This window comes from Polypterus senegalus, chromosome 7, assembly GCF_016835505.1.
Source record: "Polypterus senegalus isolate Bchr_013 chromosome 7, ASM1683550v1, whole genome shotgun sequence".
Classification (NCBI taxonomy): domain Eukaryota; kingdom Metazoa; phylum Chordata; class Cladistia; order Polypteriformes; family Polypteridae; genus Polypterus; species Polypterus senegalus.
In genome coordinates, this window is record NC_053160.1 from 184,889,994 (window position 1) to 184,902,072 (window position 12,079).

The window sequence follows — 12,079 nt, forward strand, 5'->3', positions numbered from 1 at the left end:
AATTCTGGGAAAGGGTCTTGTGGACAGACACGACAAAAATTAACTTCATTAGAGTAATGGCAAAGAGCAAAGTGTGGAGATGACAAGGAACTGCCTGAGACCCAAAGCAGACCACCTCATCTGTTAAACATGGCTGTGCTGGGGGTGTTGGCCATGTATGGCTGTCACAGGTCCTGGCAGACTTCTCTTCATTGATGATGGAACTGCTGACAGCATAATGAATTCTGAGGTGTGTGGAAACATCTGATCTGCTCAAGTTCTAGTAAAGGGCTCCAAGCTCAGTGAATGTCACTTCATCCCACAAACAAGATAATGATAAGAAATTGAACCAAGTACTGGGAAACTCTTTAGTAGAATCTGCTGCCATCCATCAGAGCAATGAGGATGAAGTGCAGATAGACCTTCTGGCAGGATAAACATCCTGAACATTCTGCAAAGTGGTTCCAGATGAAGATAATATAGGAGCCAGAACGGCACAGGCAATCATCTGACTTATACCGAATAGAACATTTGTGGAAGGAAGTGAAGATCAAGACTCATAAGCGAGACCCTCAGAATCTCCCAAGATTTAAAAAAGAACACTAAACATTGTGAGAGACTCATTTCTTTGTACAGGAAGTGTCTTGAAACTGACAACTGCAAAAAAAGTAATAAGTAAATTGCCGCTGGCATGTTCAATACTTTTTTCGGTGTCGTTCTGCTTTATTGCACATCACTTTTTTCATGGATTGGAATGCTACAATTTCTTTGGTTATGTCGTTTTAGTGAATTAATTAACTGTGCGATGGCAAAGAGCAGAGTGTGGAAATGAGAAGGAACTTCCCAAGATTCAAAGCAGACCACCTCATCTGTTAAACATGGCGGCGCTGGGGGTGTTATGGCGTGAGCATGTGTGGCTGCCGCAGGTCCTGGCACATTCTCTTCATTGATCATGGAACTGCTGACGCCAGCGGCACAATGAATTCTGAGGTGTGGAGAAACATCTGATCTGCTCAAAGTCCAGTAAAGGCCTCCATACTCCTCTCTCTATTATAAAAAAAATAATAATGCTCGCCAGCAGATGATCCAACCGCTTCTCCTTATTGTGTGTTCATCCACCCTAACAACCCCCTAAACGTGAGCAAAAGGACAGCTGCTGTACAGGCTTGGAAATGATCGGGCAGCGCAACAAGCAGAACAGAAAGCTCCCCAGCAGATGATCCAACAGCTTCTCCTTAGCTTGTGTTCAACCCACTTCACAACGTCAGCGGCAGAGACACAAAGTGGCAAAAAAGACAGTGGCTGTACAATGATCTCAATAATGATAAAATGATCGATGGGCAGTGCGACAGCAGCAGCAGAAAGACAGCAGATGATCCAACGGCATCTCCTTAGCATGCGTTCAGCCGCCCCCCCCCTTCACAATGCAAGCAGCATTATACATCCTGCGAGAAAGAGATTCAACCACTCCCGAGGCCGGAAATAAAGGACAAGTATTGTTTTTACAACGTCACGCGAGACAAGGCAGTGAGACATCAGTTAAAACAAGTCCACGGACATTTAACCTAACAGTTGTTGAATTGCTTTTGACAGACACGCTTCATGTGCTCCCAGCTCTTAAAACAACAACAAGCGACAAGCAAAACACGCAGCTCGTCAGCAGCAGAAAGCCAGCAGATGATCTGACCGCTTCTCCTTAACGTGCATTCAGCCACCTTAACCCAGTCCACCTCCTCTTCACAACGCGAGCAGCAGAGACACGAAGTGGCAAAAGGACAGCTGCTGTACAGCCTTTGAAATGATCGGGCAGTGAGACAAGCAGAACAGGCAGCTCGCCAGCAGCAGAAAGACAGCAGATGATCCGACGGCATCTCCTTGGCGTGCGTTCAGCCGCACCCCCTTCACAACGCGAGCAGCGTTATACGTCCTGCGAGAAAGAGATTCAACCACACCCGAGGCCGGAAATAAAGGACAAGTATTGTTTTTACAATGTCCCGCGAGACAAGGCAGTGAGACATCATTTAAAATAAGTCCACGGACATCTAACCTAACAGTTGTTGGATTTCTTTTGGCAGACACGCTTCATGTGCTCCCAGCTCTTAAAACAACGACCATCGACAAGCAAAACACGCAGCTTGCCAGCAGCAGAAAGCCAGCAGATGATCCAACCGCTCCTCCTTAACGTGCATTCAGCCACCCTAACCAAACTCCACCCCCACCCCCTTCACAAAGCGAGCGGGCGAGACACGAAGTGGCAAAAGGACAGCTGCTGTACAGGCTTTGAAATGATCAACGGGCAGCGAGACAAGCAGAACAGGCAGATGGCCAGCAGCAGAAAGACAGCAGATGATCCGACGGCATCTCCTTGGCGTGCATTCAGCCACTCCCCCTTCACAACACGAGCAGTTATACGTCCTGCGAGAAAGAGATGTAACCACCCCGGAGGCCGGAAATAAAGGACAAGTATTGTTTTTACAAAAGTTTTACAGTAAAAGTGAAAATAATGCATATGTAACAATCTCCTTAAATTGTATATCCAGTGAACCAAACCCGGGGGAGCGAAGCGAGCAGGGGGCAGATCCCCCTAGTCCTACAAGATAATGACCCCCAAACAGACTTTTAAGGCAACACAGTTTTGTTTTTCAAAGCTAGAAAATAGCAAATTCTTGAATGGCCAAGCCAGTCACCCGACTTAATTCCAATTGAGCAGGCTGTCCTTATGCTGAAGAGAAAACTTAAGGGGACAAGTCACTTGAATCAAGTAGAAGCTGAAGATGGCTGCATGAGAGGCTTGGCAGAGCAGCACCAGAGAAGACCCTCAGCACCTGCTGATGTCTATGAATCGCAGACTTCAAGCAGTCACTGCATGTGAGGGATATGCGACAAAGAACTAAATATGACAGCTTTAACAGACCTGCCATTGCTGAGTGCCAAACATTGTGGTGCCCTGAAATGGGGGGGGACTGTGTAGAAGAAGTGTTATGTGATCAAAATGTCTGCAGATCCCCTTAAATGAAAGTCAGCAATGTGCACTTTAATCACAAGGTCTGAATTGTGTGATTTGTAATTTTAAACTGTGGAACAGAGAAGTAAATCAAGAGAAAGTGTGTCTTTGTCCCAAACATTACGGAGCTCACTGTATATCAATGTATTGTATTAACTAAGCCTATAGGGTGGGAGGTTTCTTGTTGCACAGATGCAGTGAACGCTTTGGGTGGGTTGCGGCCCTGGAGATGGTGGTGTGCTCATTGTAATGTATGACTGAACCAAATGTACCGTTGTTAGTATTTTGTTGTGTTTTAATTTTGTTTTTCGTGTTTCCAAATCACCGTTCATTCTCAAGAAACCCTAAAGTAGTACAATGGAGATGTCAATGAACGGAGATTATGGTTGTACCAGGTGCCAAATGTCAGAGTGCAGAAAAGTAGTACAACATATTGCACCTTACAAAGATACGCAGTATGTCATGTAAAAAAGTCCGATATTTGAAATTGGCGATGGAGACATAAAGCTTGACAAGCGTCAATTAGGACTTGAGCCGCCATCATCCTGGTTTGCTGTGTATTTCAACTCTACAGGGTGGAAAGGTGAAAACCGTGTTCGGAGTTGGGCAAAATGACATTCAGTTTTATCCGTGGAAGACGATTCCTTGAAGAAGCTCCAGTTCACGTTACTTTTAGAACGTTCTTCCCAGCAGCACTTGGGTGAAAGCAGGATCTGGAACTGTTGGGGACCTACCAATCTATGACTACATGTGTTAACTGATTGCTGTTTTATATTCTTTTGTCTACTAACAGTGGCCACGTTACCATTCTGAAGAACACCTCAAGGTGACCTTAGTCTTAGGATGCATTGTAGTTAGCAGATTTAGGAAGCTGCTGCCACAGGAAGCATCAGCATCTACAGTACTGCCTAACAGCTTTTGAAAATGGATTTTTTATACAGGATTCATTCAAGCATCCTCCTTCACCATTTCATCTCATTATTTGTTTAGTCAATAAAGCCAGATCTGCAGAGCCTCTCTTTGTCTTATATAAACCCCACTTTAGTGAGTACCCCCCAAAACTGCTGACATGGCATGGTGTCCTGGCTTCTATGCTACTGCTTCAGAAAGTCTTCAGACCCCTTTGCTTTTCTTACATTTTTATCAATTTCCCACATAACAGCCACACTCAATACCCAAGAACAAAGTTTCTTAAAACTATGGAACTATGGGTCAGGGTGGCGGGTTACCGCTGTTGGGTTGTATTTAATGGGAACGGGTCACAAACATGTTTCGCTAAGGGTTGCCGTGGGTTATTCAAGCAATTGACACTGCTCTGCCATGACATCATCAGCAATTCTCCATGGGGGAGGAGCTATGAGTGTCAGTGGCAATTCCTAAATAGGGGACCCTGATGGTCGTCATGGACGCGGTCTTGAAGAAACTCAGAAGGGTAAGATTGGGTCACGAAATGAAAAAAGTTTAAGAAACTCTGCCCTAACTGAATACAGGGTGGAGGATAAGTTTGGTGTTTTTTAAGTCATTGACTGATGGAACATATTGGTCACTAAATAATGCTGGGGCACCAATTAGTTCACCCCTTTTTACTATTTTGCCAAGTCCAAACAACTTAAGCAGGCACTTGGTGGCACATAGAATAATATATCAAACATAAAATAAAAATATGAGGTATTCATTAAGGTACAAGGCTTGGTAGAACAGTCAGTACCCGGGCGGGAGCTCCGTTCTGTGGTCTGCTTACTCCAGAGTGAGACAACCTATGCTTTATAGTGACAGGAAAGGAAGGGGCGGAGTCAGTTGCCCTCAGTGGGTGGTTTCTCAGAATTAAATGACTCATGCTTTATAGTGAAGAGAATAAAAGGGGCGGAGACAGTTGCCATCACTGGGTGGTTTCTCAGAGTAAGGACACTCATGCCTTATAGTGAAAGGAAAGGAAGGAGCATAGTCAGTTCCCCTCAGTGGATGGTTTTTCAGAATGAGACGACTCATGCTTTATAGTAAAAGGAAAGTAAGGGGCGGAGTCAGTTGCCATCAATGGGTGGTTACTCAGAATGACACGACTCATGCTTTATAGTGAAAGGAAAGGAAGAGGCGGAGTCAGTTGTACTCAGTGGGCGGTTTCTCAGAATGACACGACTCATGCTTTATAGTGAAGAGAATGAAAGGGGTGGAGTCAGTTGCCATCAGTAGGTGGTTTCTCAGAGTAAGGAGACTCATGCCTTATAGTGAAAGGAAAGGAAGGAGCATAGTCAGTTCCCCTCAGCGGGTGATTTTTCAGAATGAGATGACTCATGCTTTATAGTAAAAGGAAAGTAAGGGGCGGAGTCAGTTGCCATCAATGGGTGGTTACTCAGAATGACACGACTCATGCTTTATAGTGAAGGGAATGAAGGGGTGGAGTCAGTTGCCATCAGTGGGTGGTTTCTCAGAGTAAGGAGACTCATGCTTTATAGTAAAAGGAAAGTAAAGGAAGGAGCATAGTCAGTTGCCATCAATGGGTGGTTTCTCAGAATGACACGACTCATGCTTTATAGTGAAAGGAAAGTAAGGGTGGAGTCAGTTGCCATCAATGGGTGGTTTCTCAGAGTAAGGAGACTCATGCTTTATAGTTAAGGAAATGAAAGGGGCGGAGTCACATGTCCTTGGTGGGCGGTTTCCCAGGGCTGTGGGAGAAAAATGAGATCATACCACTTGTGACAGCTGCCCACCTTGTGTCCCGGAGTTAGTACTACTTATCTCGGATGAGCCCAAAAGGTGAACCTCAGAATGAACAAAGCAAAAACAGGGTTTTAGAAATTTTATCACATTAAATAAAAATGAAAAGCTGAAATTTCCCATTGCCACAAATACTTCAGACCCTTTACTCAGCACCTACTTTAGTTGAAGCTCCTTTGGCAGCTATTCCATCCTGGAGTTTCCTTGAGTTTGATGCAGCAAGCTTCACACATGAGAATTTGTGGCCCATCTTCTCTGCACATCCTCTCAAACTCTGTCAGGTTGGATGGAGACCGTTGGTGGACGGGTATCTTAAGGTCTTTCCAGAGATGCTCTGTTGGGTTCAAGTCTGGACTCTGGTAGGGCCACTCTGCAACGTTGCCAGAGTGGACTATAAGCCCTTCTGGTGTTGCCTTTGCTTTGTGCTGAGGGTTATTGTCTGGTTTGAATTTGAACCTTTGGCCCAGTCTGAGGTCTAGAGATCTCAAGTAACATTAAAATAACACAATGGAAGGAAGGATTAAGGATCATTAATAGCATTAGAACAATCTGGACGAGGACAGGCCATTGAGCCAACAAAGCTTGCCAGTCCTGTCCACTTAATTCTTTCAAAATAACATCAAGTTGAGTTCTGAAAGTCCCTAAACTCATACTGTCCACCAAACTGCTTGGTCACTTATTCCATGTGCCTATGTCTCTCTGTATGAGAAAAACTTTAGAATGTTTTTGTTAAATTTACCCTTCATAACTTTCCAACTGTGTCCCAATGTTCTTTTTGAACTCATTTGAAAGTCACCGTCTTGATCCACTGACTAATTTCCCTTCATAATTTTAAACACTTCAATCACGCCTCCTTTTAATCTCCTTTAGCCTAAACTGAAAAGACTGTTCCTCCTAACTCATCCCCTGTAGCCCTGAATCAGCCTTGTTGCTCTCCTCTGGACCTTCTCTAGTGCTGTTATGTCCTTTTTGTAGCCTGGCGACCCAAACTGCACCCAGGACTCTAGATGAGGTCTCACCAGTGAGTTATAAAGCTTGAGCAGAACCTCCTGTGACTTGTACTCCGCACATCAAGGTGCTATATAACTTGTCATTCTGCTAGCCTTCTTAATGGCTATCTGACAGTTGATAGTGTTGAGTCCATGATGACTCCTAAATCCTTCTAATGAGGTGAATTTTCAATTTCAGACCTCCCATCGTGTAGTTGAACCTCACATTTTTACTTCCTACTTGTAATTCTTTACATTTACTGACATTAAATTTTACCATCCACAAATCTGTCTAAGCCTGTTTGCTGTCCATGTCCCTCTATGATAATTCAATAGATTCTCGATTATTTACATCAGTGGTTCCCAAAGTAGGGGTCGCGACCCTCTGCGGGGTCGTGAGACATTGGTGGGGTCGCGAGATGATTTCCAAGAAATCAAATACTTTTTATAAACTTTTTAGAAATTAATTAAATTTTTTAGAAATAAGATTTCATCCATAACTAACAAAAGATAAAAACTAGTAGTTAATAGTTACTTTGTAAAAAAACATGCAAATTAAAAAGCCATCAGCCTTTCAAATTTCTTTCTGTTCGATCGCGACCCCTGAGGTGATTACGACAGTTTAACGCCACATCAATGGCGTCAGTTGCAGCAGATCAATTTATAGCACCATGTTAAACATTCCGACATGTGCACGTAACGTGTAGGTCATTTTCATCGCTTTATGCTTAGGATATTATTTTTGTTGAAATGAAACGTTGGTTAATATCGACCAATGACAAAGCAGATAGGCCAGCGGAGGAAAGCGGAGAAGCACCACCATCAGAAAGCCCATCGTCCTCAGGTACGGAAAGACACCGGAGTGTGCATAAAGAGGACATCCATAAACAAATGAGTAAATTACTATTAAAACAAATTATATGGTTGTTAGACCATTGTGTTCTTTCGTGTTGTCATGCTCATGTTTGGATAGGCCTATTGGCGCATGTGCACCGTTGCGCGCAACATTTGTATATTTTAACCACTTCCGAGGATAGTGGGGGTCACGAGTCACTGGCACGGTTATTTTGGGGGTCGTGAGCTAAAAAGTTTGGGAACCCCTGATCTAGATAGATAGATAGATAGATAGATAGATAGATAGATAGATATTAAAGGCACTATATTATAGATAGATAGATAGATGTGAAAGGCACTATATTATTGATAGATAGATAGATAGATGTGAAAGGCACTATATTAGATAGATAGATAGATAGATAGATAGATAGATAGATGTGAAAGGCACTATATTATAAATAGATAGATAGATAGATAGATAGATGTGAAAGGCACTATATTATTGATAGATAGATAGAGAGATGTGAAAGGTACTATATTTTAGATAGATAGATGTGAAAGGCACTATATTATTGATAGATAGAGAGATGTGAAAGGCACTATATTATAAATAGATAGATAGATAGATAGATAGATGTGAAAGGCACTATATTATTGATAGAGAGATGTGAAAGGCACTATATTATTGATAGATAGAGAGATGTGAAAGGTACTATATTAAAGATAGATAGATAGATAGATATGAAAGGCGCTATATAATAGATAGATAGAATGGTGTAGTTGGCAGGATTAGATAGAGATAGATAGATAGATAGATAGATAGATAGATAGATAGATAGATAGATAGATAGATAGATAGATAGATAGATACTTTATTAATCCCAAGGGGAAATTCACAATATCTCTTGATTATCTCAATTATTCTCCATTATCTAGCATGGTATCATCTGCTAACTTAACCAGCATGTTACTTATATCCCTATCCAAAAAATGTATATATCTAAAATGTGAAAGCAGTGAAGGGGTCTGAGGACTTTATGAACATACTGAACATACAGGAGACTGGCTTATTTGAAGTATCTCAAAATATGCCTATAAAGACAAAGAAACTGCAGATTATTGTGAACATTTTAATGAATCCTGGGTAAAAAAGACATGTTTGGTTTGCAGTGAACAAATATTATACATTGTGGCCAATTATACAGAACAGTTTCAGAACACATCAAACTGTACTAAATCCAGCTCTTAAAGGACGACCCAAGTAACATCTCCAGAAGTCTTGGGTGCAACTATTTTAAGAATGTCTAACTCTCAAGTGCCAGGTGATTTGAACTTTTCACCTCCTCTTATTACTTTTTACAGTCCTATGAAAAAGTTTGGGAACCCCTCTTAATTCTTTGGATTTTTGTTTCTCATTGACTGAACTTTTAAAGTAGCAACTTCCTTTTAATATACGACATGCCTTATGGACGCAGAAGTATTTCAGCAGTGACATTAAGTTTATTGGATTAACAGAAAATATCTAATATGCATCATAACAAAATTAGGCAGGTGCATAAATGTGGGCACCTCAACAGAGATATGACATCAATGCTTAGTTGAGCCTCCTTTTGCTCCTTTGAGCCTCCAGACGCTGTCCTCCTATAGCCTGTGATGAGTGTCTGGACTCTGGATGGAGGTATTGTTGTCTATTCTTCCATAGAAAATCTCTCCATTTCAGTTCAATTTGGTGGCTGCTGAGCATGGACAGCCTGCTTCAAATCATCCCATAGATTTCCGATGATATTCAAGTCAGTGGACTGTGACGGACATTCCAGAACATTGGACTTCTCCCTCTGCATGAATGCCTTTGTAGATTTCGAACTGTGTTTTGGGTCATCGTCTTGTTGGAATATCCAACCGCTACGTAACTTCAACTTTGTGACTGATGTTTGAACATTATCCTGAAGAATCTGTTGATATTGAGTTGAATTCATCCGACCCTCGACTTTAACAAGGGCCCAAGTCCCTGAACTAGCCACACAGCCCCACAGCATGATGGGACCTCCACCAAATCTGACAGGAGGTAGCAGGGGCCTCATGTATAAACGGTGCGTACGCACAGAAATGTTGCGTAAGAATTTTTCCACGTTCAAATCGCGATGTACAAAACCAACACTTGGCGTAAAGCCATGCACTTTTCCACGGTACCTCATGCCTTGTTGTACGCAAGTTCTCCGCTCGGTTTTGCAGACTGGCGGCACCCAGCGTCAAAGCAGTGCTACTGTTCCTGTGTGATTACTCATTATTTTCATGACGCGGCTTTATAAATACACTGAAACTGACCGCATATTGTTTATTAGTGTAACGCATCTGATTGTAATTAACTTGTAACAATATAATGGTCCAGGGAACAGCCATAGTATTCCAAATACCATAACTGCTTTAGCGTTGTTACTCTTACTTCTCCTTCTTCTTCTTTCAGCTCCTCCCGTTAGGAGTTGCCACAGCGGATCATCTTTTTCCATATTACTCTCACTGCACCACTCGGAGTATTTATATCACTGTATGTGAGTGTGAATCACAGCAGCAGCTGATAGTAAAGAGAATTATCAGTATACAGCTTCAAGGACACGCTGTCTCAGCCACGGCAAAACGTTTCAAAGCCTTTCCTGTACGGACCTCGCGGTTCAGAAACAGTTTCATCCCAAGAACTTTAAATGCACTCAATCAATTGCTCCTTGTAGAACGGTTTGTACTTATAAGTACAATCACCTCACTGTAAACTTGCACTACAGTTATAATATTACACAACCTGAGCCACTTTATAAAGCGCGTATTTACATATGATGACGGCAATATATATTGAATATAAAACAGAAAGAGAAAATAACAACACAGCTAAAAACGCAGCGACAAATTTCGGCAAAAGTTAAATGCTTGTGTCATGAGCACGAGGCGGCTATGCAGTGTCCGCAACGGACGTGGCCATCCACCGTGTATAAGCTGCCTTACTGACATTGGCGGGCGGAGGAGCCACCGATTCTTCCTCTGCCCAGGGCCACCACAAGCCTAGAGCCGCCCCTGAGTACTGCTGCAATAAATTATTTCATCGAAGGTCTCACACAATCACTGCGCCACCGTGTCCCCATGTTTAATAATGTGCTTTAACTCTTATCATCATGAAAATGATATCACGTATACATCTCAGTATTTTAGTTATTCAGAGAGCTGTAATATCACGAATGTAATGGAAGAGAAGAGAGCCGGTTTAAGAAGCAAGTAGTGATTCACACACATAGAGCACATAGAAGATCAAATACAACACAAAGCATTTAACGTGCTACTTTAATTACGATGTGATTTGAGAAACTGGTTAATTAAACGATTTTAAGATGAAGTTTATGATGTTCTACTTTAATGACAAAATAAACTGCGTGATTAAAGTGGAAATGTCGAGATTGAAGTTGACATTTCGTGCTTTTCATCCTTTTTTTTTCTCTGTACCCTAATAAGCTTTCATATGACACTCAGACGGTGGGCCACGACTCTCCTTTTCACGGTGACTTTGATATGTGACTTCTTTTTTATTTCCGGCATTGTGCAATTTTGTGAATGTGAGCTTTCAAGTTTCTCCAACACGCTATGCCACTCGATCAACTTCATTTTGTTGATTATATCACGGTTTATTTGAACAAATTGTATGTTTTTCCTTTGCCTCCACTTGGTATTCGCTGAAATTCTTATATTTTCCCCCGTGCTTTTCCCATTGTCTTTTTACAGAAGGCTGAGCTTAAGAGCAATTTATATTGATTTGCATATTCAAAGAGGTGTAATTCTGGGAGGAGTTGGGGCGTTACATAAAGCGCGTGCACGAGTGTTAGTTTTCACGCTGATCGGGATTTATGTAGCGGAAGAACGTGGAAGTTGGAGTACGCACAGATTCCTGCATCTGGATTTTTCTGTGCGTAAGCACATTTCGGATTTTGTGCTTACGCCATGTTATAATTCTACGCACGGTGTTATACATGAGGCCACAGGTGTTTTTCTTGGAATGCGGTGTTCTTCTTCCGCCATGCAAAGCACTTTTTGTTCTGACCAAATAACTCCATTTTGTCTCATCAGTCCAAAGCACTTTGTTCCAAAATGAATCTGGCTTGTCTAAATGAGCATTGGCATACAACAAGCGACTCTGTGTGTGGCGCGAGTGCAGAAAGGGTTTCTTTCTCATCACACTGCCATACAGATGTTCTTTGTGCAAATTGCGTTGAATTGTAGAACGATGTACAGATACACCATCTGCAGCGAGATGTTCTTGCAGGTCTTTGGAGGTGATCTGTGGGTTGTCTGTCACCATTCTCACAATCCTGCCTCTTCATATGCCGCTCCTGTATTTTTCTTGGCCTGCCAGACCTGCTGGGTTGGTTTAACATCAACTGTGCCTGTGGCCTTCCATTTCCTGATTCCATTCCTTACACTTGTAACTGACAGTTTAAACCTCTGAGGTGGCTTTTTGTCGCCTTCCCCTAAACCAGGAGACTCAACAATCTTTGTTTTCAGATCTTTGGAGAGTTGC

The 12,079-nt window shown here is 42.3% G+C and overlaps 1 protein-coding gene across 4 annotated transcripts in view; it reads left to right on the plus strand.

The window, feature by feature from the left end:
- fsd1l (fibronectin type III and SPRY domain containing 1-like) overlaps window positions 1-12,079 on the plus strand; it is a 137,042-nt gene that overhangs the window by 100,617 nt on the left and 24,346 nt on the right. For 2 of the 4 annotated variants that reach the window (XM_039759706.1, XM_039759709.1), the window contains exon 10: window positions 3,777-3,809. The exons of the other annotated variants lie outside the window; for them this stretch is intronic. In XM_039759706.1, coding sequence (XP_039615640.1) covers window positions 3,777-3,809 — 33 coding nt within the window. The remainder of the gene's footprint in view (window positions 1-3,776; window positions 3,810-12,079) is intronic. 4 annotated transcript variants of the gene reach the window in all.